The sequence below is a fragment of the Ascaphus truei genome, chromosome 4 (genome assembly GCF_040206685.1).
Source record: "Ascaphus truei isolate aAscTru1 chromosome 4, aAscTru1.hap1, whole genome shotgun sequence".
NCBI lineage: Eukaryota > Metazoa > Chordata > Amphibia > Anura > Ascaphidae > Ascaphus > Ascaphus truei.
The window spans coordinates 392,408,636-392,435,867 of record NC_134486.1 but is presented as its reverse complement, the minus strand read 5'-3'; the positions used below and the strand labels follow the sequence as shown (position 1 = coordinate 392,435,867).

General features: G+C 38.8%; 1 protein-coding gene across 1 annotated transcript in view; it reads left to right on the top strand.

Moving 5' to 3' along the window:
* Positions 1 to 2,545: 2,545 nt before the first annotated feature.
* Positions 2,546 to 27,232, top strand: part of LOC142492191 (cysteine-rich secretory protein 2-like) — a 52,718-nt gene continuing 28,031 nt past the window's right edge. Inside the window, exons 1-3 of the mRNA XM_075594864.1 lie at positions 2,546 to 2,652; positions 18,502 to 18,609; positions 25,518 to 25,608. Coding sequence (XP_075450979.1) covers positions 2,593 to 2,652; positions 18,502 to 18,609; positions 25,518 to 25,608 — 259 coding nt within the window. The 5' untranslated portion in view covers positions 2,546 to 2,592. The remainder of the gene's footprint in view (positions 2,653 to 18,501; positions 18,610 to 25,517; positions 25,609 to 27,232) is intronic.

Below are 27,232 nucleotides of genomic sequence, written 5' to 3'. Positions count from 1 at the left end.
AGAATACTCGTCGGCGCACCTGTATCTGCAAAAGACAAGCGCGAAACCCCTCCACATTTTAATCTGGTCTATAACTGCAGGCAGTTGATTGGAAGGATGACGTCATACATGATTCCTGATTGGCTGTGCCTCTGTATATCGAGCAGGCCAGCCACTAACAGGCACCAAAGACCCCCGAGGAAGCTGATAGCAAAAAGCAGAAGTGTACTTGCGTTGAGTCTCTGGTTCCTGTCCTATAGAAGCTTGCTGTGCCCGTAGTGTGACGCAGTCACGTGGTGCGGAAGACTGGTGGAGAGAACCAAACCCGGAAGTCCTGCGGTGGCTGACAGTGGAGGAGGTGCCGGTGCAGCCTGATCTCCCTGCAGCAGCCACTACGCATACAGGTTACATCTCCCACAACGGACACAGACTAAGCTCTATTTTCATTGCCTGATTTCTGGGGCTTGATTGTAAGTTCCCACTGCATCCGTGTGCCTCCTGATGTTCATATACTAAAACCTTTTTTTGCGATTTTCTACATCTGTGTGGCTATTCTTGATTTTAACCACTGTGCCATGTGCACACCTTATTTTTCTTCAGCCTCCCACCCCATAGGAACATAGCAGTGGCTATTTGTATACATTTGTCTTATTCACTGTGTATGTTCCCATTCCCAGTTGCATTATTTCCCTACCATACAGGATTGCACTATCATTTGTGTTATTGTTTTTTCTCCTCATACAGTATGTTCATCCTGGTGTCTGCGCTCCCTGACTCCTGGACACTGCAACTATAACTGTTACATATGCCTATAATATATATTATTTCTAACTGTGCATGCATTGTCTTGTATATAATGTATACCCTGTTCACTTATGTAATTATGTATTTGTAACCATGTATTATTTGTCATATTAACTCTATGCCCAGGACATACTTGAAAACGAGAGGTAACTCTCAATGTTTTTCTAACTGGTAAAACATTTTTAAATAAAAATAAATCAACATTGCACAGTACGTTTATTCAGTGAGTTAAACTAAAATCTATATGAGAACACTGGCAAAATATAACTTGTTTGAAGCATGTAAAAAAAGTCTTTGTAGCACAGCAGTGCTAGGGGTAGATACACAGAAATGCGTTACATTTTTAGCATTACGTTATCGCCATTTTACGTATAGATAGCCACAACACGTATCCCCCAAAGGTGCTGAGTATTACAATGTTATCGCATTCAAATTAAAAATAGTGGATCGATACATTTTAACTGACACACTCCATACAGATATGCAAATTATATGGTAATGAGCAGTTTACCTAACAATGCAGATCCTGAGACCTCTGCTCATGTTAGCGCATGAGAATAATGCTGCAATATTTAAGACCTATCAATAGCTGGCGTTGAATACATCCAGAACCTAATTATCAATGAGTTTTGTTTCTGGGAATAGCCTAAAAGCAATGTACTGAGCCTAGGACTTAACCCTATAATTACAAAAAGTTACACGTCATACAAACATATATACTGCACCGACACACTTTATTCGAGCAAATACCCAGTATGTACCTGGCAGATACCTGGAATGCGCCGCTCCTCACCTCTGACAAGCCCCGTTGCGTTTGCCTTCCCAGCCTGGGTTCATGCCTGGCTGACGGGCGGCTGATCTGTTAAATGATAATGATTAGGATTTAATAGGCTGCAATGCTTCGCGTGTCTACCAGATGGCATAAATTCCTGAATTGTAATGCAGTATATATATATATACTGTGCAGTATTGCAGCCAGCAGGAATAAAATGCTTCAATCCCTGCCTGGAAAATACCTCAATGCACTCGGGCAGAAAACAGTCACAAACCTCAATACACCCGGGTATACCCGAATTCGTGGGACTAGCCGAGCTCGAATAAAGTGTGTCGCCAGTGTATTATGGATCATATAAATGTTTAAAACATGGTTGTCATTTCTTATCCGCTCTACAGATTTTCCTCAGTCTTGGTCTACTCTGGCTGTTGTTCACACTTTTAGTGGGTGTGCCCTTGCCTCCATACACATTCTATGATCTCCATTACAATGACATGTGATCCTAGTCATTGACAATTATGCTTCCCTCTCACCGCTACCCAGTTTTCACCTCTTGATTCCCTTAGTTGATCTGTCAAGCCCTCTTTGATATATACTGTACCAGTGTGGGAAACGACAACATTCTAGCTGATATAATTTATTTCTGATATCCGCTGGACACCCTTGTACTGTGGGAAGTGTTTATATTTCAGGTTGCTTTATAAACTGTAAACGAAAACAATTGGGGCTTTAAACCTTTAATTTAATGCTAGTGCATTGCCAAGTCCGATGGCAGCGAAATTATTCATTTACTAATTCTATCGTGGTAGTTTAAATTGTTCAGACTTTTTCATCATCTGGGACATATAAAATAAATGAGTTTGCTATTCAGCCAATTTATAGTCGAGATCTCCAACCAATCATCGTGTGCCCCGTCTCTCCCCCCTGAAGTTTAAAATTGCTTTTGCAACTGGATTTCTGTTAATTTCTTCACTTTTTGCTCTCACAGTCATTCTAAAAAAAGGATAAGAATATCATCAAGTAAACATTTTGTGATGAAGCCCTTACATTTCATGTTGTATTTATCTGCAATGCTTCATTTTTCTGACGGAAAGGTAAGTACAGCAATTTATTGAAGAAAACAAATGTATATTTTGTATTATATTGTATGAAATGGATTAACTTTGCTTTTTGAATACATTATTTCATTTTCTGAAAAGTGACGGATGGAATTCATCATTGGAAACACATTATGACTTGTCTATATATTGTATTTTTATGTCATTTCTTTATACATTAAAACGATAGCTACAAATTAGTATAAATTTACAATGTACAGATGTAGCCAAGGATGGCAGAATATCACAGAAAATCGCTCAATAACGCATAAGTGACCACAATAACCTTGGCTGTATCTGTAGAAATAATACTAAATAATTTATGAGGGAATTGTAAAAGCAGAATGTGTCAAGTATTTCCTTTACTTGCAATCTACAGTAGATGCTTTAACTAATATTTGAAATTATAGCACATGATAATAAGTATATCATACTTTTTTAATGTTTTTTATAAAGAAATGTACATCTCCTGAAATGTCTTACATTACGACAAATGAATAAATCTTGGCATGATAGCAAATACCTTCTATGGCTGCAAATATATTTTTGTGAAATTACAGTGTTGAAAGTTACATAATCTACAGTCATTCATGAAACGTGCTGGCTTTTAACTAATATTAGAGTTCCAATATTGGTTCTCAAGATGTACAGTATTTTTAATGACTAACATTATATATTTTTTACAGTCAGAAGAACAGTATCTTCCTCTGACAGTGAAGAAAAGACTTGCAGGGCATTGCAAGATGATGTACAACTATGTTGATAAAGAACTATAACGTTGATCTATTGGTATAAAAACCTAAAACATACCTAAAACTGAAATGTTAGATAGTTACATAGTTACATAGTAGATGAGGTTGATAAAAGACGTACGTTCATCAAGTTCAACCTATGCTAAATTTAGACAACAAATACGTTATCCTTTATCTATACTTATTGATCCAGAGGAAGGCAAACAAAAACCCCCAGACTCATATAATTCAATGATGTCTCATAAGGGGAAAAATAAATTCCTTCCAAGAATTGGCAATCGGATTAATCGCTGGATCAACACATTTCCCATGTATACTTATTTGGTATATCCCTGTATACCTTTCCTATCTAAAAAGATGTCCAACCTTTTTTGAACAAATCTATTGTATCTGCCATCACAGTCTCCATGGGTAATGAATTCCACATTTTAACTACCCTTACTGTAAAGAACCCTTTCCTTTGTTGCTGGTGAAATTTCCTTTCCTCCAGCCTTAAAGAATGGCACTGAGTCCTTTGTACTGCCTAGTGGGATGACTAGTTCTTTTGAAAAGCTCCTTGTATTGTCCCTGAATATATTTGTATATTTATCATATCCCCTTTTAGACGCCTCTTTTCTAATGTAAATAAATCTAATTTAGCTAGCCTCTCCTCATAAGTTAGATTTTCCATCCCCTTTATTAATTTGGTGGCTCTTCACTGCACTCTCTCTAGTTCCATAATGTCTTTTCTTAGGATTGGTGCCCAAAATTGTACTCCATATTCAAGGTGTGGTCCACAAGGTGTGGTCTTACTAATGCTTTCTAAAGGGGCATAATTATGTTTACTTCCCTTCCATCCATTGCCCATTTGATGCAAGATAAGATCTTGTTTGCCTTTGCATCTACTGCATGACTTTGGGCTTTGCTAAGCCTGCTGACTACAAGCACTCCTAAATCCTTCTCCATCAAGGATTCCCCCAATTTATCCCTATTTATACCCTGTTCATTTATGTAACTGTATTTGTAACCATGTATTATTTGTCATATTAACTATGTCCAGGACATACTTGAAACGAGAGGTAACTCTATGTATTACTTCCTGGTAAAACATTTTATAAATAAATAAATACATTTAATTTGTAATTCGCCTTTTTATTCTTGCATCCCAAATGCATAACCTTACATTTATCTGTATTAAGTCTCATCTGCCATTTACCTGCCCACGTTTCCAGTCTCTCCAAGTCCTTCTGAAGAGAAATTACATCCTGCTCTGATTCTATTACCTTACTCAATTTAGTATCAAAAAAGTAGAGACTTTGCTCTCGATGCCAACCTCAAGGTCATTAATAATCAAGTTAAAAAGCAGGTGTCCCATTACCGATCCCTGAGGTACTCTACTCACAACTTTAGCTTAACCTGAAAAAGTTCCATTTATGATAACCCTCTGTTGTCTGTCGTTTAACCAGTTTTCAATCCAGGTGCATATATTATTACTGAGTTAAATTTGCTTTATTTTGTACACCAACCTCTTGTGTGAAACCGTATCAAAAGCCTTTGCAAAATCTAAGTAGACCACATCAACTGCATTACCCTGGTCTAAATTCCTACTTACCTCCTCAAAGAAACAAATAAGGTTAGTTTGGCATGATCTATCCTTCATAAAGCCATACTAACTGTTACTAATAATTTTATTTCCCATTAGGTATTCCTGAATATTATCCTGTATTAAACCTTTAAGAAGTTTCCCCACTATTGAAGTCAGACGTACAGGTCTGTAATTCCCCGGCTGTGATCTAGCTCCCCTTTTAAATATAGTCACCATATCTGCTTTGCGCCAATCTTGTGGTACTGAGCCTGTTGAAATGGAGTCCTTGAATATTAAATATAATGGTTTGGCTATTACTGAGCTTAACTCCTTGAGAACTCTTGGATGTATGTAGCAATCTATTATAGGCTCTTTACATGCCAATTACTTCCTAATTTCAATTCCTTCTAATCTTCAAGTGATGTAATACAGTATTTTATATAATTTGTGAAAGTATTCAGAAAATTATTTATTTATTAATAAAATGTTTTACCAGGAAGTTATACATTGAGTGTTACCTCTCGTTTTCAAGTATGTCCTGGGCATAGAGTTATGATGACAAATACATGGTTACAAATACATAGTTACATTAAGTGGACAGTTATACTGTACATTATAAACAAAATATTGCATGCACAGTTAAAGATAATATATATTATACTGTGTAGGTGTATGTAGCAGTTACAGACCAGATTAAAATGTGAGACAGCTTTAGTTTTAAAATAACTTAAACTGGTGACGGCTGTGAGAGTCTCCAGTAGATTGTTCCAGTTGTGGGGTGCATGGTAACAGAAGGAGCAGCGGCAATATACTTTGTTGAACCTTGGGACCATGAACAGTCTTTTGGAGTCAGATCTCAGGTGATAAGTGCTGCATGTGGTAGGAGTGAGGATCTTGTTCAGATAGGCGGGTAGCTTGCCCAGAAAGTTTTTGAAGGCAAGACAGGAAATATGAACTTTGCACCTATCCCCTATAGAGATGACCAATCTAGTTCTTTGAGCATTTCACAGTGATGTGTGTTGTAGTTACATTGGAGGACAAAGCAGCAAATTGAGTTATAGAGTGTATTGCGTTTGCTAAGGTGAGTTTGGGGTGCCGTGCCATATACTATGTCCCCATATTCTATAATTGGCATCAGTATCTGCTGTGTGATGCGCTTTGTGACCAAGAGACATAGGGAGGATTTGTTCATATAAAGTACACCTAGTTTGGCATAGATTTTGGATGTCAGGGTATCAATGTGAAACCCTAATGTTAAATACTGTAGGAGTCAAACTATATGCCGAAATATTTGAAACTAGTAACAGGTTCTAAGATAGTATTTGCGTTGGTTCTAATCTGGTGCTCATTCATTGGAAGCTTTAGACATGTAGCCTTGGTCCCAAATATCATTGTTATTTTTATTCATTGTTATTTCAGTATTTAAAAACGGTTTGTTTTGGGAAATCTAATTTTCAAGTCTCAAAAAGTCAGATTGAAGTAAGTGTCCAAGGTCAGAGAGGTAAGGGCTGTGTGCATATAATATTTTGTTATCCACATACATGTGTATTGAAGCTCCCTGACAAGCTGTAGGAAGATCATTGATGAACACTGAGAAGAGTAGGGGCCCCAGACCAGAGTCTTGCGGGACACCGCAGGTGATATCCAAGGGATTGGAGTTAGTGCCCAAGATAGACACATATTGATGGTAGAAGGGTTAAAAGGGAGCTTAAGATAATAGGGTCAAATAGACTGTCAAATAGAGTAAAAAAAACAGGTTTATCAAACAAAAAAAACATTACTTTCATTAATATTTTTTTTTCTTTTGTGTCTCTGTTTTGAAGCAGAGAGACGTTGATATAGTATGCAGCTGAACTGTTCCTGGAGTGTTTCCATTCTTTCTTCCACTCACCTTGTTGAGCTGAAATAATGACAGTGCCGCATAGTCATACATTTCTTTGGAATCAAGGATTGAAAAAAGTTCAGACATACTTTTTAGCAAGCCACCAAATGCCTGTAATTTTTGACCCTTGATTGTGAATGTGATTCAATTATAATATTTTGCTGCAAGGTTTGAACGCTTTGGTAGGTAGGAAGAACGTACAGAGAAAGTAGGAGGGCATTCTGGTAAGTGCGTTTATGCTTTATGTATGAGGTGTATAGTATTACCCACTGAGCTACTCATGTGCTTCGTTTAGCAGGTGTGTTTTAATGTGAATCTTAAAGGTAGATAAAGAGGGTGCTAGTCTGGTATTGAGGGAAAGGGTATTCCAGAGGTGTGGGGCAATGAGTGAAAAAGGTTTAAGGCGAGAGAGGGCTTTAGATACAAGGGGGTAGAGTGAAGACATCCTTGAGCGGAACGCAAGAGTTGGGCTGATGCATAGCGAGAAATTAGGGCTGAGATGTAAGGAGGGGCAGAAGAGTGTAAAGCTTTAAAAGAGAGGAGGAGAATTGAGTTTGACATGCAGGATTCAATAGGAAGCCAGGACAGTGAGTTCAGCAGGGGAGACGCTCAGACAGATTTAGGAAAGAGTAGAGTGATTCAAGCAGCAGTGTTTAGGATAGATTGAAGGGGAGAAAGTTGAGAGGCAGGAAGGCCAGACAGTAGGAGGTTACAGTAATCGAGATGGGAGAGAAGGAGCCCCTGTGTCAGAGTTTTAGCAGTCGAACAACAGTGGAAAGGCTGTATCTTTGTAATATTGCTGAGGAAAAAGCAACAAGTTTTAGATATGTTTTGAATGTGAGAAGAGAATGTGAGAGAGGAGTTGAGTGTCACCCCTAAGCAGCATGCTTGTACCTCTGGGTGTATTAAAGAACTTCTAACAGTAATGTGGAAGGAGGTAGTGGGGCCAGGTTTTTGGGATGGAATATGAGGAGCTCTGTTTTTGACATGTTTATTTATTTATTTATTTATAAAATATTTTACCAGGAAGTAATACATTGAGAGTTACCTCTCGTTTTCAAGTATGTCCTGGGCACAGAGTAAAACAAATAATACATGGTTACAAGTACAGTTACATAAATGAACAAGGTATACATTATATACAAGACAGTGCATGCACAGTTAAAGAAAATAAATATTATGGGCGTATGAAACAGTTACATAACAGGTTAAAATGTGAGACAGCCTTAGATTTGAAAGAACTTAAACTGGTGGTGGATGTGAGGGTCTCTGGTAGGTTGTTCCAGTTTTGGGGTGCACGGAAGGAGAAGGAGGAACGGCCGGATACTTTGTTGAGCCTTGGGACCATGAATAGTCTTTTGGAGTCTGATCTCAGGTGATAGGTGCTGCATGTGGTAGGGGCGAGGAGCTTGTTCAGGTAGCTGGGTAGCTTGCCCAGAAAGTATTTGAGGGTGAGACAGGAAAGGTGAACTTTGCGCCTAGACTCTAGTGTTGACCAATCTAGTTTTTTGAGCATTTCGCAGTGATGTGTGTTGTAGTTGCATTGGAGAACAAAACGACAAATTGAATTGTAGAGGGTGTCAAGTTTGCTAAGGTGGGTTTGAGGTGCCGAGCCATATACTATGTCTCCACAGTCAATAATTGGCATTAGCATCTGCTGTGCAATACGCTTTCTGACCAGGAGACTTAGGGAGGATTTGTTCCTGTAAAGTACCCCTAGTTTGGCATAGGTCTTGGTTGTCAGGGTATCAATGTGCATCCCGAATGTTAAGTGGGAGTCAAACCATAAGCCCAGGTATTTAAAACTAGTGACAGGTGTTAGGGTGGTGTTAGCGTTGGTTCTAATCAGTAGCTCAGTCACTGGAAGCTTTACAAATTTAGTCTTGGTCCCAAATACCATTTTTACAGTCTTGTCAGTGTTTAAAAACAGTTTGTTTTGGGAAATCCAGTTTTCGAGTTTCAAAAAGTCAGACTGAATTATGTGTTGAAGGTCAGAGAGGCTATGGCTGTGTGCATATAGGATTGTGTCATCTGCATACATGTGTATTGAGGCTGCCTTACAAGCTGTGGGAAGATCATTAATGAACACTGAGAAGAGTAGGGGCCTCAGAACAGAGCCTTGCGGGACACCACAGGTGATATCCAGGGGGTTGGAGTTAGAGCCTGAGATGGACACATGTTGGGATCTTCCTGATAGGTAGGACTGAAACCAGTTTAAAGCATGTTTCCCTATTCCAGAGCTCTGGAGTTTGTTAAGCAGGATAACATGATCAACTGTGTCAAAAGCATTTGCAAAATCTAGGAATACTGCACCAGTGAGTTGTCCCCGTTCCATTCCACACTGGATTTCATTGCAAACTTTTAGCAGGGTAGTTACGGTGGAGTGTTTGGGACGAAACCCAGACTGGAATTGGCTAGGGAAATTTGTCTTGGTGTAGAAATCGCTTAATTGGGAGTGGACACATTTTTCCATAACTTTGGATAGAATTGGGAGAAGTGAGATTGGCCTGTAGTTTGAGACAGTGTTTTTGTCCCCACTTTTGAAGATTGGGACAACTCTGGCAGTTTTCCAGGTCTTAGGGATATGGCCTGCAGACAGGATAAATTTGACTATGGACGCGATTGGTTTGGCAATGGCTGGAGCACCAAGTCGTAGGAACCTAGATTGTAGTAAGTCAGGTCCACATTGGCTGCTTAGTTTTAGTTTGAGGAGCGCTTGTGTAATCTCCTCTTCAGATACTGGGCTAAATTGAAAATTGTGGGCAGTGTTGGGAGGGGGTGGGACTGTAGGGATACTCCCAGGATGAGATTCATGTTTGGGGTTTGTGCTGCGTTTCGCTAATAAGTTAGTGGCACACCCCACAAAGTAATCATTGAATGCATTTGCAATGTCAGTGGGGTTTGTCAGAGTAATATCCCCCTTAGTGATATTACTTGGTTGTTGATGGTTAGGAGGCTGGAATATATTGTTGTTAACCTTCCAGAAGTTAGCTGGGTTTGATGTATTTTGGTGGAGATTGTCAGAGTAATATTGTGCTTTTGCATGCCTTGTTTGCCTTGTGCACATGTTCCGCATGCATCTGTTGAGTTTAAGTTGGTGGAGGGCCTTCCAGGATGATATCACAGAGAGAAATTCAGAAACTTTGGTCTGTACAGCATGTGTAAGGTCAGGGGTTGAGAAGTAAATTTGTGTGTCGTCAGCATAGAGGTGATATTTGAACCCAAGAGATATGATTAGGTCACCTAGAGAGAATATGTACAGAGAAATGAGGAGAGGTCCCAGGACAGAGCCCTGGGGTACCCCCCACAGAGGGATCGATATATGAGGAGGAGGTATTAGCAGAAGAGACCCCGGGAGTTTCGATGGGAGAGGTAAGAGGGGAGCTTTGTTACGAATACCAATAGTATGGAGAATGTGAAGGAGGAGAGGGTGGTCCACGGTATGAAATGCTGCAGAGAGATTGATTAATATGAGCAGAGTGTAATGACCTCTGTCTTTGGTAGCATTAGTTATTTTAGTTAGGGCTGTTTCAGTGGAGTGAGCAGTGCAAAAGCCAGATTTTAAAGGGTCTAGGAGAGAATAGGTGGTGAGAAAATGGAGCAGGCGAGAGAATACAAGATGTTCAATGAGTTTAGAGACAAAAGGCAGGAGGGAGACATGTTGATAGATAGAAAGACAGGTAGGGTCAACCTTGCTGTTTTTGAGTAATGGTATGACTGTTGCATGTTTAAAGGAGGAGGGAAAGGTACCCGAGTAGAGGGATGAGTTAAAAATATGTGTGAGCATTGGAATTATAGTAGGAGCAAGAGGTTTTAGGAGATGGGAGGTAATGGGGTCAAGAGGGCATGTGATAGAGGGAGAAGAGGAGATCAACAGTGACACATCCTCCTCTGTGACAGGGGAAAAAAAGTCAAGGAATGCAGGAGGAGAGATAGGAAGCGGTGTAGGGTGGGAGGAGGAAACAGAAGGGATGTTCTGACGTATGGATTCTATATTTTCCTTAAAATAGTCAGCAAAGTCCTCGGTGAGATGGAGGAAGAAGAGGCAGCTGAGGGTGGTCTGAGTAGGGAGTCAGACAGGAAAGAGTCATCATGGGTTAAACTTTTGCGTGTTGATTAGTGAAGAAAAGTAGGTTTGTTTAGCCTGAGAGGGTGATTATTTGGATATGTGGGAGCTCAAATGCTTGGTTCCACCATAAATCCATATTGATGTGGACAAATTAGGGTGTATAAATATTAGTAGTGTAGTACTAAATATTGCCATAGATAGACTGAATAATGTCTGAGGGTGTGGGATAAAAGTGTAATAACTTTTCCTCCCCCTTATAAAGTGTCATAAACAGAATTAAGTACTCACTATTGCCCCTTAATGTCCACAGGCGTGCAGCCTCATCCAAAGTCCAATGATGTCCAAGAATATTATGTGTGGGTGCACAGCAGAAAGGAACAGGTCATGTGGCAATGAAAAATATTATTTAATGCTGCATATTAAAAAACGGTGGAGGATACAACACTCCTACGCGTTTCATGCTTGTGGGCACTTTATCAAGGAGTTAGTTAACTCCTTGATAAAGTGCGCACAAGCACGAAATGCGTAGGAGTGTTGTATCCTCCACCGGTTTTTAATATGCAGCATTAATAAATATTTTTCATTGCCACGTGACCTGCTCCTTTCTGCTGTGCACCCACACATACTATTCTTGGACATCGTTAGCCTGAGAGGGGCATAATTGAAACAGGATTGCATAAATTTGTAGTGAAGGAAGACTGCGAGGGTGTGAGATTTCCTCCAGAGACGTTCAGAGGAACGAGAGCAGGAACGCAGCATGTGCGTGTGGGAATTTAATCTTGGTCTTCGTTAACGTCTCTACAACATTTAATATCATAGACAATGGGATTTTAATGAAGCTCCTGGAAAATGTCAGTGGATTGGATGGTAGAATACTCACTTCAATCACATATTTTCTCACTAGAAGGTCACAGAGAGTGTTTCCAGGAGTATACCTATCTCTACTATGCCCCTGTAATGTGTAGTGCCAGAGGCCTTATCTTACAAGGTTTTTGCAGTGTACACACTGTCACTGGGTAACATTATCAGTTGACATGGTTTGGGTTATTACTGCTATGCAGATGACACGCATCTTTATATGTTCACAGTGGGTACTAAGGACCCATTTTTATCAGTCCTCAATGGCTCTATTTGCGCTTGTACAGTTGATAAGTACAAGTTGTTTGAGGTTGAATCATGAAAAGACAGAGGTGCTTGTGGTGGGAACTTTCCATCTGATGACAACATGACTGCAGCTAGGTCCTAAGCACTGGGGTCCTAAGCACTGGGTTTCTCTGTTGCTAAACTCTGACAGAATGCTAATTCTTGGTATTGTCCTTGATTATGACGCAATGCAAGAACCATGTGTGATGAAATACTAATTCTTTCACCTGAGGAATATAGCCAGGATTAAGTACTTGATTTCCTCAAGAGGATCTCCCATTCCTGGTTCAGGCCTTTATGTCCTCATGCCTGGGCTACTGTAAGGCAGTTTACCTGGGACTTCCAGAGACAGAGCTGCTCTGCCTGCTGTTGGTGAAGAATGCTATGGTCAGGCTATTAACTAACCAGACCAATTCTTGTCACGTGACACTTCTCCATTCTCTGTGTTTGCTGCCTGTAGGATGGTTAATCTGTTTCAAGATTGGCTTGTTGAAATTCAAAGCTCTATATTATCAGGGTCCCAGCTATCTTAAAAAGTACCTAGGGGGTCATGCACTAAGCTCCGATAAGTCGTTTTTAGAACGCAAAGTGCTCTAAGAACGTGATGTTGCGCTGAACGCGATTCACAGAGACACGCAAACAGGCACTTTGTGTACTAAAACGGACTTTTTTCAGGAAATTTTTCTAAGTTCAACTTTGCACGTTCGTTAACCTGTTTGGGTTCAATTCTGCCCTTATGCGGGATACACTAAGCTACGCAACCTTAGCGAACGCGAAGGTTGCATTCAAGAAAACACGTCAGCTCAAGGTAGCCGCAAAAAAAGCTGGACATAGAAAAATGTCTTTGTTTACATTTTTGCATGCGCAAAACCCATACAACAGGCCGGCGGGTGTCCCCGGCTGATCCCGCGGGGGCCCCGAGGGAGGCCGGGGGTCACGCTGGTGTCCCTAGCTGACCCCGCATTGGTCCCTGGCTCACCAATGTTGTGCCTCCAAAAATACTAAACAATATTTATAACTAAATACACCCCCCTAACACATACAATACAGTAATGGGCAAAATTACTATTATCCACATATGGATAATAATGCATTTACCCATTTAAAATACATATAAATTACAAAAAATACAGTAAACAATATTACACTTACCTTTTACAGGCACCCACGATGAAGGCCGTCTTCATCCTCATCTTCATCCTGCCCATGTCCCTCCGGTGCTGCAAAACATACACAAGAATAAAAATAGCCCCTAACCCCTTAATCACCTTAGCGTGAAGAAAGGAGAAAAAACAGGCACCGTTGCTCAGGAAGGGCAAAAAAGAGTAATTAAGCCAAGGAGAGGTTTGACCCTTAAAAAAATATATTTATTGGAGCCAGCATGCAGATACAGCTACATAACGGGGTACACAGGACCCCCACCAACGCGTTTCGAGTGGAGCTCTTTATCAAGGTGACTGATATCTGTACTCACCAGTCTGCTTTAAATATCCCTAACATCGTGCTGGCATCCATTCGCAAATCACTTCCTGGGACTCCCACGGAGTGACACATGCGGAGTGGGAGTTCCAGGAAGTGATTTGCGAATGGATGCCAGCACAATGTTAGGGATATTTAAAGCAGACTGGTGAGTACAGATATCAGTCACCTTGATAAAGAGCTCCGCTCGAAACGCGTTGGTGGGGGTCCTGTGTACCCCGTTATGTAGCTGTATCTGCATGCTGGCTCCAATAAATATATTTTTTTAAGGGTCAAACCTCTCCTTGGCTTAATTACTCTTTTTTGCCCTTCCTGAGCAACGGTGCCAATTTTTTATCTCTGTTCTTCACGTTTAACCTTCAAGAAAAATCGGATGCACACCCCTATCTGGCAGAAGAAGCACATGGGATCACATCCACTCCAAAAAGTGAGTTATTTCTCTATGAACTCTGTAGAATTTTGTATAACTCCAATCTGACATATATGCTGGGACACTTTTTCAAATCATGTGTGGCCCCTTACTGCAGTGCTTGTGGGGGCCGTTACCCACTAGTCAGAGCATATGGAGGAGTGAGTTTCCCATTCATCTCATCAAAAGGGGTTATCATCTCAGGAACAGTTTGTGTAAATGAAATTAATATTCACATTCATAAAGGTTTTTCTTAGAAGCACCACACATTTTCATTTTTTTTTTTTAATCACCTTAGCGGTCATTAACCGCTACAGTCATTAAGGGGTTAACCCACCCTCACCCACCACTCAGGAGGCCTACATACCCTCCCCCTCAACCCATCCCGTGAGGCCAAACCACCCTCACCCACTAACACAGACGGGAGGCCTTCTCACATACCCTTGGGGACAATACTCCATTCCCCCACCCCCTGTACCCACAAGAAAAACAATACACAGCCCCACAATAAACATCATTATATTTATTAATACATAACCCACCCCCTGTGCCCCCCCATAAATACATGATTTATTATTTTACATACAGGGTTAATACCCCAGGCCCACAGGAGTCCCCGGTGGGCCTGACGGGTCACCTCACAGACCACCCTTCACCCATTCATTTGTACAGTGGCTTCATCATGCAAATATATATATACACATACATATATATATGTATATATATATGTATATACATATATATATATATATATATATATATATATATATATATATATATATATATATATATATATATGTGTATGTGTATGTGTATGTGTATGTGTATGTGTATGTGTATGTGTATGTGTATGTGTATGTGTATGTGTATGTGTATGTGTATGTGTATGTGTATGTGTATGTGTATATATACACATATACATATACATATACATATACATATACACATACATATACATATATATATATGTATGTGTATATATATATTTGCATGATGATATATATATATAAACAAAAAATAAATAGATGATACCGTTCTGTGGCTAACGAAATGCTTTTATTTGTGCAAGCTTTTGAGATACACTGATCTCTTCTTCCGGCGATGTTACAATGAATGAAGCAAGCAAAAGCTATACTATAAACAGTGTCTATTGGAATGTTATCTGTGCTTGTCCTTCCCCCGGTGTGGATGTGTTTTATGGCTGGAGGTGTCAAAAGGTTCCCGAAAGCAAGTGATGAAAGAGTGTGTATGTGTATCAGTGTGAATTAACATGAATGGAGAGCCCACAGTATATACAGTGCTTTACAAAAGGTGTGTGTGGAGTGGGAGCGGATATAAATGGTGTGGGTGGGTGTGGAAATGTGAGAGTTAGTAGCATAACTAAAAGTGTGTGTGGATACTATGTGGTCCCTATTGGTCTATAGGGATGGGAAAACAAGGAGTATAAGTATGTGTGAGAGACAGCTGTGTGTGCACACATGTAGCACAGTATGTACAGACATGGCCTATAGCGCTCATGGGAAGAGAGTTCACTTGTGTCAGTAATGACTCATAAAATTTCGATCTCTGTTTAGGCCACTGCTAAGTGTCCCGAACAGTTGCTTAAATTTGTATTCATGCAACCGTCTCTCTTTCGGTGTTTTAAGATTACCTTTGAGTATGGCAACCCTCAGATCGTTCATCTTATGGCCAGAGTCAGAGAAATGTTCGCCAACAGGACTTTCTCTTGTTCCGTGTGTGACGCTGTGGCGGTGCAGGTTCATTCTCTTGTTTAGCCCCTGCCCTGTCTCACCTATGTAGTAGCAGCCCCCTGTGCATTACATTCCAATAGACACTGTTTATAGTATAGCTTTTGCTTGCTTCATTCATTGTAACGTCGCCGGAAGAAGAGATCAGTGTATCTCGAAAGCTCGCACAAATAAAAGCATTTTGTTTGCCACAGAACGGTATCATCTATTTATTTTTTGTTTATTGAAGCTCGGCTAACACGATACTGATACCTCTACATGTATATATATATATATATATATATATATATATATATATATATATATATATATATATATATATATACATATACACACATGATGAACCAATATACAAAGACATGTTTAAGGGTTAACAAAAGCATGCTCTAATAAAAATACCACTTCTCCATATCAGCCACAGTAAAATAAAATCCTATTTCCTAAAAAAATCAATCTCATCTTCCAATCAAAAGCATCAAATGCCAATCAAAACATTGAAATTACATTGTATACATGATGCATAAAATCTATGCACCATGTACACTCTGCCAATCAATGTTAACAATAAAATATTCCAAACAAAATACCATTAAATCCAAACAAGTATACTATTTAAACCAAGAAAGTCATCAGAAATCAATTAGCATTCATTAATCAAATCCCAAAACAATTAAAATACCATCCATAACAATTACACAATTAACTATTTCAATTGTTTAACAAAACAAGTTACCATCAGACAAAATATAAGTACCAAAAAGAATCCAAAATACAAAAGCAAGCCTCACCATGACCTAAAATACAGCATACAACACCAAAAATTACATCTATCTAATTCCAAAATACTTTGCATACACATTTATGCATAGCAGCAAATCCAAAAACATTTTAAAGACAGCAAAACAAACATTTCCTTCCAAATCATTTCTTACCCTGTATGTATATATCGATCGAGATATACATACATACATACATACATACAGTTGCAAGAAATGATCTGTAATAAAAAAAATATATCATATGTAAAAATTAAAAAAAAACATGTACAAGTTAAAAAAAAAAACATTTCTTTTGTTGACTTACCATTACTTGACCAACTCACCGACTCCCGTTGAACACCTTACTCTCGAACCAATCCACGCACAGGAACCCATAAAATAATAAACCATAACAAGTATTCTTCTTTCTTGTATCTTCTTCCGTTGTCTTCCGGGGTCTTCTTCTCTTCTTCGGCCACACCCTGGCCTTTTTGTAGATCTGTAGGGGGTCTCCTGAGCTGAACCACATTGGTTTCAGCCTCGGGGACCCCCAACTTCAGGAGATACAGGCTCCTTTATGGGCTGCCGGTATCCCCTGCAGAATGTAAATATCCCGGTCACGTGACGCGGGAGCTTGAAAGTGCAGGGGATACTGGCACCCCATAACGGGGCCTGTACCTCCTGAAGTAGGGGGCCCCCGGACCTGAAACCAATGCGGTTCAGCTCAGGAGACCCCCTGCTCATGTACACTATTATTAAAATATATTTATTTAGTGTCCGATCGCCTGTAACAGCCTTGCATGGAGATGACAAATCTCAATGCAAATGTTCCAAGCGGTTTTTTTTTCTATCAGCTATCGTACGTAAAGTTTAAGAACGTTAGCAGGGGGAAAAAAGCAACACGTTCGCTGTGGCTGTTTTGAGCCCGTACGTTAGAAAATGGACTCAAGGCCATAGTGAATCGCGTCTCCGGCCTCACTTTTTAACGGACCTGCTTTTTGTTTTCATCCGGACGCAAAAGCCTTGAGCTTAGTGCATAGCCCCCCTAGTTCCATATACACCCACTGCAATCCACAGGTGAGGACTGCCAACAGTTCCCCAAATTATTTGACTTCATTTGGAGTTCAAGCTCTAAGTCATATTGCTTTTACTTTTTATAAACCGTATGCCTTCTAGAATCCAAGAGGCTAGAAATAGTTTAAAACCAGCTCAATATTTATCTACAGTATGGTATTTACCCAGGCATTTGATCAATGAACCGCCACCTGGTCATAATGTAATACTTACATTGTCTTTCCTGTTTGTATACTGTTCAACCTGTATTGTTTTGTGCTTGGTTTATTTTGTAGCTATCAATGTTTGTCTGTTTTACCCACCTTTGTAGACTATTATTGGCCTTTCTATTATATGGAAGAAAATGTAGAACCATGCCTGATAAAGGTTTGAAAAGTTGAAAAGGAAATCAATGTTTTGCTGAAATTCATATCTAGAAATATTATTGCAAAACCATACGCTTATAATTTATGAATGTTTGGTTAACCTCCATTAGAGCATTTTACAAATGCATTGTCATCTGAAAGGCATCTCTGTGATAATATTTGTATTATTAGTTATGTGTGCCTAATGAAGAAACCATAGACCAAAACGTCTATCACGTTCAATTACTGTACCTTCCTTAGCAATATTTTAGGCAATTCTTCTTCTGGTGATTTTTAATTGAATAATTCTGCACTCACATTTAATCATAATGTTTCTAGGTGTTTGACATCATTGTCAGGTGCAGCAACTATTTTATAATGGTGGTAGCTTAGAAATATATTAAGGGTCTAATTCATTATTCTCTGAAGTGGCCAATAGCACATGATCAGCCATCTCAAAACATATTGAATTATCACTTAAAACATTATACTGCATACTGCGACACTTGCCCATAACTACATATTGCTTAAATTGATTCAGAACACATTTTAGGTTCAGCTTACAGCATTTTGTAAATAACTTGATAAAATGAAGACAATCTTTAAAAAAATGTATACTTCTAGGTACTCAAGGTGTCGACCACAAAACTGGTAAACCAACATAAGATTGTTAATACTCACAATGAACTCAGGAGACATGTGGAACCACCTGCCACTGACATGCGCAAAATGGTAAGAAAATAATCAAAAATAGTTAAAATCAGCACTTTTGGTAAATGTATTGGGTATCCACTATTCAGCTTCTGTCTGCTACAAACCCTGGTTGCCGACAAAATATCCATATGTTTTTCTGGTACTGAAATTAGGACTGATGTTCTCATATTTCCTGTAGAGCTTTTTTCCCTTCATATTCAATAAAACTGCAAACCTTCCAATCTCCCAAGAATGTAGTTTAAGAATGATAAATCCTACATCTTATTGCTCAAATCAATCTTCTCCACTACTCTACAGCTAAATCACTAAACCCATGCCCTCAATCTCTCCTGTCTCTACCACTGCATTATTCTACAAACCAACTGTGTGCCTCACAGCGCTCTGTGTGCAGTTTTTCCTAAAGGTAGAAGGGACCGACTTGAGTTTCTGGCTGTTGTTGCATATAATGCCACATTTGAATTTCTGCCCGCCTTCATGTCTCACTTCACCCAGTTTACATCGCGGATAGCTCACGTAAATTTCTTTGGAAATCTCACGTAACGGTCAGGCCCGGGTCAGGAAAGCCGAGGATACAAACAGACTATATTTGTACAATTATTTCTAATCTCTGTTGCAAGACGCATCTCACTAATTTATCATTGAAATTATCAATCTCTTCACAGACTCCTTTACGTCATGGCTCTAATCTCTTGCTCTGTATCTGCTTGCCTGATACACTCTGCTAAAGCTTATGGACTTGATAAGAGATGTGAAAAACTATAAAAAATATCACAACATTTTTAGCGTTTCCTCCCCTAATTTTAATTCTATATGAAACATTTCAATAAGTCTTAAAGGGCTAAGAATGTAAAAAAAAAAATGTGTTTAAAATGTTGCAGATTCGCAAGATTTCAATTAAATATTGCCAGACAGTGAGCGAAACATGGTGTACGGACATTAAATATAATCTCACTTTTAGCGAATCTAGCAATTTTAGAGAATTTTACAAAATAGCACATTAAGATAAAATGTCACGGACATGGACTGAATGGTTGGCGTATTACTTGCAAACTTTGACTAAGTTGCATTTTATTTGTGCATCTGAAAGAGGGCAAATGTTGCCCGGTTTAAGACTTTTGGGTGAAAATGTATCTTTAATGTGTTTGATGTGTTTTTTGTGTCTAAAGTCATCTCACACCTGAAACCTTTCTCGCTCGTTCATTGATACAGTACCTACCTCTGGAACTCCATACTCCTTATTTTGCCCAAGGCTCATTCACTATTTTCAAGAATTATTTGAGAGCCCATGTTTAGATAATCTTATGTAATTAGCTTGAAACAATATATGATTTGTCATTCATCAATGTACAAAATAGAAAATGTATATCTGGATGAATGAGTATTATTTACATAATATTAGTTACTTTTTTTCATTTATGTTCAATGAAATGGTTCATTGAAAAAAGACATAAAACTTAATATACTGAACACTGTCACATACATTTATTTTAAAACCTATGTTATTTTGACGTGTCAACCCTATAACACTTTGTATGCTGTGGAATGCAAGTGGAATCAGTTTGCAAAGTTGTATTAATTTTAAAATAAAGTATTTCAATTCAGTACAGTATCTGTCTCTCAGATGACACAGTGATTTTTTTTGTCCCTGTTCTGTTATACCATAGCCACCTCTGTGCATACAGTATCTTTCATGTAGCACCACAATCAGTGCATATCTTTCATGTAGCACCACAATCAGTGCATATCTTTCATGTAGCACCACAATCAGTGCATATACAGTACCAGTAGTAGCTCTCTCCTCCTGGCTTCCTTTAAAATCAGACCATTTACACTTCCTGTTTCAGTAAACAGGAGTGGAGTAAACCTATCGGGGTGAACCTGAGATACTAGTGGCTAACGAAATGCTTTTATTTGTGCGAGCTTTCGAGATACACTGCTCTCTTCTTCCGGCGGTGTTACAATGGATAAAGCAAGAAAGGTTTAACTTGCAAACAGTGCATCCTGGAATGTATCTGACTGAAGCCTATCCCTCCCCCTGTGCAGTATGCGATTTATGACTTAAGGTGTTAAATGATCCCTGAATGTTAGTAATGTAAGAGTGTGTATGTGTATATATGTGTGTGTGTGTGTGTGTGTGTGTATGTATGTGTGTTTGTGTGTATGTATTTATCCATTGTAACACTAACGGAAGAAGAGATCAGTGTATCTCAAAAGCTCGCACAAATAAAAGCATTTAGTTAGCCACAGAACGGTATCGTCTATTCGATTTTGATTATTAAGCTTGGCTAACACGGTACAGATAGCTTGGCTAACACGGAACAGATAGCTCTACACACACACACACACACACACACATACATACAGTACATACATACATACATACATACATACATACATACATACAAATATTACTGTATGCTCAATTGCATGTCTTAGACAGGTCTGCAACCCTGCCTTTCACATGTGTGCTGATCTGATCTCAGAGTTGTAATGATTAACCTAAATACACGGCTTCCGTCTCAAGAACGGGTCCCATGTGAGGGATAAGGTAAAGAAAAACAAAATAGTGTAAAATAGTTTTTAATATGAATAAAATTGAAATACCTCACAGGTATTGCACTCACACTTTAGAAGTAAAAAATGCGCAGTTTGAGATTTTAGCAGCTGAGTCTCTCAAACTCAGCACTGCTCCGATGCCGGCGTCAGTATTCACCTGCGATCACTTGATCGTTCACAGTCTCGCGAGATCTCGGCTCTGCTGTGGACTCCGGCTCCGTGATAGAATTCAGCTGTCAATCTCTCTATCAGTTACACGCCCTACCCATTGCTTCCTCAGGTGCAGATACCTCATACTTATCCCTACCTTGGGTTTTATACACAACTTTTATTGCTCATTGGTTATTCTTAATTGTCAATTTTCAATTGTAGGAAAGAGTCCGTTTTCCTTAGAGCATTCTTTAAGCTACAGTACTGTATACTCATATCAGAGAACTATGTACAACACATTACACATAAAACCATAACATTTAGCACCTAGTTTTCAATATGTTTGCACTCATTTATTTATAATTTATCTAATTTAATAAACTATTTAGGCAATTTAGCTTGAGTAGAGAGGAATGTTGCATATATATACTTTAAACAGTTACAGGCAATATGGCACCTATTTTTAAACACTCACAATAAAATTATTTTACCAAGCAAAGCCTTTTTATGAGTCTTGTTCTATGATTTTTTTTAGATATAGATATAGATATACACACATACAACACACACACACACAGACATTGGGGGGGTGTGTATATATATATATATATATATATATATATATATATAAAAAGAGGAAAAAAAACAGGTGCTTACCTAGTGTATTATCGTAAAAAACAATGTTTATGGGACATAAAATCAGACAAATGGCCACTCACAAAAATAGCAAGGATAAAGCGTGTATGAGAATAATCTCAATCACCAACTGCGTGGTTCTCTCAATGCACCTCGAGGTACCAGCGTTCTCCGACGTCGCCTCTCCACGCTCTACGGAAGGGGAACCTGGTCACCTCTGCACCCGGAAGAGATAGCCCTCCTGATACCAGCAGTTCAATAAGTCTGTGCTAGCTCTAGTAAACACTGGATCATTGGGAGCCTCGGAAGCTCATACACAGCCTGTAAGTCCTTAGCTCTGTGAGTGTAAACCACACAATTTAGCCACGCCCTAAGCGTTTCGTCATAACAATGACTTCATCAGGGGGTTACTGTTAGGTATGACCTCCCGGTATATATAGAGGGAGAAAATCTAATTAATTAGTCATGCACATATGGTATATATCCAAAACAAATTATGTCCCATAAACATTGTTTTTTACGATAATACACTAGGTGTGCGCCTGTGTTTTTTTCTCTTTTTAGATATCTACAGGGACTGGTGATCCCTTATTTGGGCTGCAGACAATTCGGTGAATTATACCTTGGGACTGAATTGGACACTTTTCAATTTGTCTTAATATTTTTATTTTTTATATTTTTTATTTTAAATTATAGTGTTTTTTAAAATTGTTTTATACAATCTATGTTATAATTATTTGCAGCTAGAGTAGTATTATTACACACAATTACCCTTGGATTATCTTTGAAATACTTGTTGGGTCAAATTATTTATTTAGCTTATGTTCTTGACTGACCATCACACATTTATTTCATGTAGGGTTATATAAGGCGCTACTTTCTAGTCTTTTTTTGTTGTATATATATATATATATATAACTGTATGCAAATATGTAAATATAACTGTATGCTCATCTGCATGTCTAAGGCAGTTCTGCAACCCCGCCCTTCACCATTATCACCCAGCACACAGCACTTCCACTGCAGCAAGGGATTCTTTGAAATGACATGCAAATGAGCACGCAGTGCCATCTTTTGCTTCAAAAACCATTTTTAACATGGTTCCCTATAGGCTTAAGCTTGCTGCATGGTCACAGCTTTGAGCACAGCCAGGGTTAAGGTGCATACCCAGAAAACCACCCACAGACAGCTGTTTCGACCTTAATGGGTCTCATCAGTGTGGGGTTGATTAACTGGGTATGCAAAGAAGCTAAGGGATGGGGTATACCAGTATTTTATATATATATATATATATATATATATATATATATATATATATATATATATATATGCAGAACACAGGAAGAAAAAACAGGCGCACTCCTAGTGTGATAAAGTATAAAACAGTATTTATGGGATTGTAAAATATAAAATGCGCACTCACAAACAGAGTAAAAATAATAGCATTTATGAGATATACTCAATCGCCTTGAAGAACCCCTGATGAAGTCCTTAGTGACGAAACGCGTAGGGCATTTCCCAATGAGGCGAGTTTGTGGCTGACATTACTGCATGAACGGAGAGAGTACCTTGGAGCTGTTGCTATTTTGCTTGGGACTGCTGTCGCTTCCGGTTTTGCAGTTGCCTGCTGGTGAGCAGTGAGAGCTGTGGGAGGTGTATCTGGAGGGAGTCTCTGACCGTGTTGCTGATTATTACATCATCTGGCTGCAGTGGCTCCAGTGCACCTTGCTGAACCAACGGATACACAAGAGGTGGCACCAATGGGACAGGCTGATACATTCCCTTCACAGCTTCAAGGCGATTGAGTTTATCTCATAAATGCTATTATTTTTACTCTGTTTGTGAGTGCGCTTTTATATTTTACAATCCCATAAATACTGTTTTATACTTTATCACACCAGGAGTGCGCCTGTTTTTTCTTCTTGTTTTCTGCAGATATCCTTGGGATTTGGTGATCCTTATATACGGGCAGCAAAACTCCTGTGGACTAAGTAAATTTTTTGGAATTTCAACTGACATCTGGTTTTTATTTTATTTTTTATGTTTAATATTTTTTATTTTTGCTATAGATTTCAGTTGTTTTTATCACAAATTCGCCCTTTTGGGGATTCTTTGGTTAATTGCCTTGTTAATTCTATCTGATTTACACAGCTGATTTATCCTTATCAAGCTTCCTAAGGCGCTACTCCAATTTGTTTGTTTTATATATATATATATATATATATATATATATATATATATATATATAATCAAAAAAATAAATAAATAAATAGATGATACCGTTCTGTGGCTAACGAAATGCTTTTATTTGTGCGAGCTTTCGAGATACACTGATCTCTTCTTCTGGCGATGTTACAATGAATGAAGCAAAAGGTAAACTTAAAAACAGTGTCTCTTGGAATGTTATCTGTGCTGTTCCTTCCCCCGGTGTGGATGTGTTTTATGGCTAGAGGTGTTAAATGGTTACTGAAAGCAAGTGAAGAAAGAGTGTGTACAGTATGTGTATCAGTGTGAATAAAAATTGAATGGAGAGCCCACAGTATATACAGTGCTTTACACAAGGTGTGTGTGGAGTGGGACTGGATATAAATGGTGTGGGTGGGTGTGGAAATGTGAGAGTTAGTAGCACAACTAAAAGTGTGTGTGGATACTTAGTGGTCCCTATTGGTGTATAGGGATGGAAAAACAAGGAGTATTAGTATGTGTGAGAGACAGCTGTGTGTGCATACAAATTAGCACAGTATGTACAGACATGGCCTTTAGCGCTTATGGGACGAGAGTTCACTACTGTCAGTAATGACTCATAAAATTTCGATCTCTGTTTAGGCCACTGCTAAGTGTCCCGAACAGTTGCATAAATTTGTATTCATGCAACCGTCTCTCTTTCGGGGTTTTAAGATTACCTTTGAGTATGGCAACCCTCAGATCGTTCATCTTATGGCATTATACATTAACACACAGACTACCGCATGCACACCACTAATGAAGATACTCAGAAAAGCTGGCAAATCTATCAATAAAATATATATGGGGCCAGCGGTGCTCCAAAGGAAAAGATAATAGGAAAACTATACAAAAAAGAAACCTTGAAGGAGCACTCGAGTGTATCAAGAAAATAAACGATTTTATTACAAAATAAAAACAGGGGAGAAAAAGATAAAAAGGGGCCAAAACCACTACCTAACAAGGGAAACACACAGCAAGTATGGAGGCACGGGATAGAAAAAAAACAAATGGAAAACGAAAATGCAGGGTCTGGAACTATAGCAATGAGCAGTCAAAATAAATGACACAGAAGCCAGCTCATGATGAAAAAAAGCTGGCAAAAGTGAATGAAGCAAACAGGTAAGTGGGCCAAACATACACTCGATGCACATACATGCCTAAGCTACACAGTGGTATAGGACAGGCAAGAATACACTACAGTCAGAGCAATGCATGAGAAAATAACAAGTTGATGAGTTGCAATACAAAGGCACAGTGTTACTGCTGAATCAAAGCGTCCAGACACAAGAGAGTGTAATATATATATATGTATTACACAACACACACACACATTTTATTGTATCTTTCTTTTTATTAAGGTTTGGAGTACAGAGGCTGCAAGAAATGCTAACAGTGTGGCAAAAAGGTGTACAAATAAGCATAGTTTACAAAAAGAAAGACAATTAACAAGTAAGTATACTGTATATCATTGGAACTATTATAAAGCAACTCTTAAAACATTGCAACCGACCGTACTAATGTTCCAATCAAGTAAGAATAATCTCATTTATTTCACTTTAAACCTTTGGGGATTTTCCCATTAAAATAATTTGTATTGTCTCATTCAATAATATTAGCTCCAGTATACATGTCCTTAAGCAAAGAGTAAATCATTAGTATATGCAACAAAAGGGAAAAAATCCTAATATAGAAAAGAAAAATAGAGCTTCTTACAGGTACATTATAAGATTTCCAAAACTGTGAGGCCCCCACAGAACTTCACAGCTCATCAACAAAAAGGCATTTTACTCACACATTGACAGTGCTGTTGGGAAGTAATGTACTGTGTAACAAACTTAACTTGAGGAGTTGGGATTTTGTACTTTTTAGCTTCTACATGATTTTTTTTCTTTGATACTGTAGTTACACTTGTCTTTTAGCGATTGTTGTGCTCCGTGAGATCATGTATGTTCCTATTAATGTCCTATTTAATAAGACTAACTCAAAAAGTTGCCATTTCAGCTTCAGAACAAAGTATGGAACCTTTTCCTACAAACTTTTATGAAAACGTTTCACATCATTTAACAGAAACAGTGAAAAAAAGTATTGAGGCACCTAAAAAAAAAGCATTTTCTATTTGTTGTTTCCTCAGTACTGAAGATGCAGGGTATATATAAATGTATCATGTAGAGGAAAAACTGATTCAGGTCAGCCGAACTTCTAAAAAAAAGTACATTTAATGATGCACACCTGAGCTATTAAAAGTCAGTTATGACATACTGTAATTATTAAGCGATGTTATTGACTTCAGTTTCAAACTCTGACATCACTGTGAATAGACTTGCTCAACATAACAGTGTCATACACATAATATCTAGAGCAGTGATGTGCAAACTGGGGGGCGCGGCGGTTACAGAGCTCCCGCGCTTTTCAGTGCGAGGCCTCTGTAAATCACTTACCTCAATTGAGCTGGCTTCAGGCCACACGTTGCCATGGCAACGTGCCTTCAAATGACGCAGTGGGGTCACGTGACATGACATGAGAAGACCCCCTCTGCGTCACTTGACGCCGGATGAAAGGTAAGTGGAGGCCGACACTGGGGGAGAGCAGCCAAGGGGGCACAGCACAGGAAGTTTGCGTACCCCTGAGCTTGAGGCACACCTCAGCATTATTGACCTCTTTATGCCTTTTTGTATAACAGCAAGTAATAACATGTCAATAAAACCAATTCAGTAATCATTTCACAATAGGCTTCCATTTATACATCTGTGGATTTTACCTGACGATGAGAGTCCCTCCTGAAAATGACAAAAGACATGTCACTTCAGACTCAGTCAGCTCAACTTGATTGCAAATATTCTCAAGATATAAAGTATACAACACTATAAAAAAAGGGTTCACTCAGGAAAAAATCAGCGCACCTCCAAGAAATAAAGACAGAAAAAGCAAAAATAGTGAAGTACGTTCTAATAAAGAGACAACAAAGGGTAGGGAGTGATCACAGGACCATAATAATTGAATAGAGTATTTTAGTACATAAGTGAGGTAATCAAATGGTGGGTGCAAACTGTGAACTGAAAAGTGAATCAGAAAA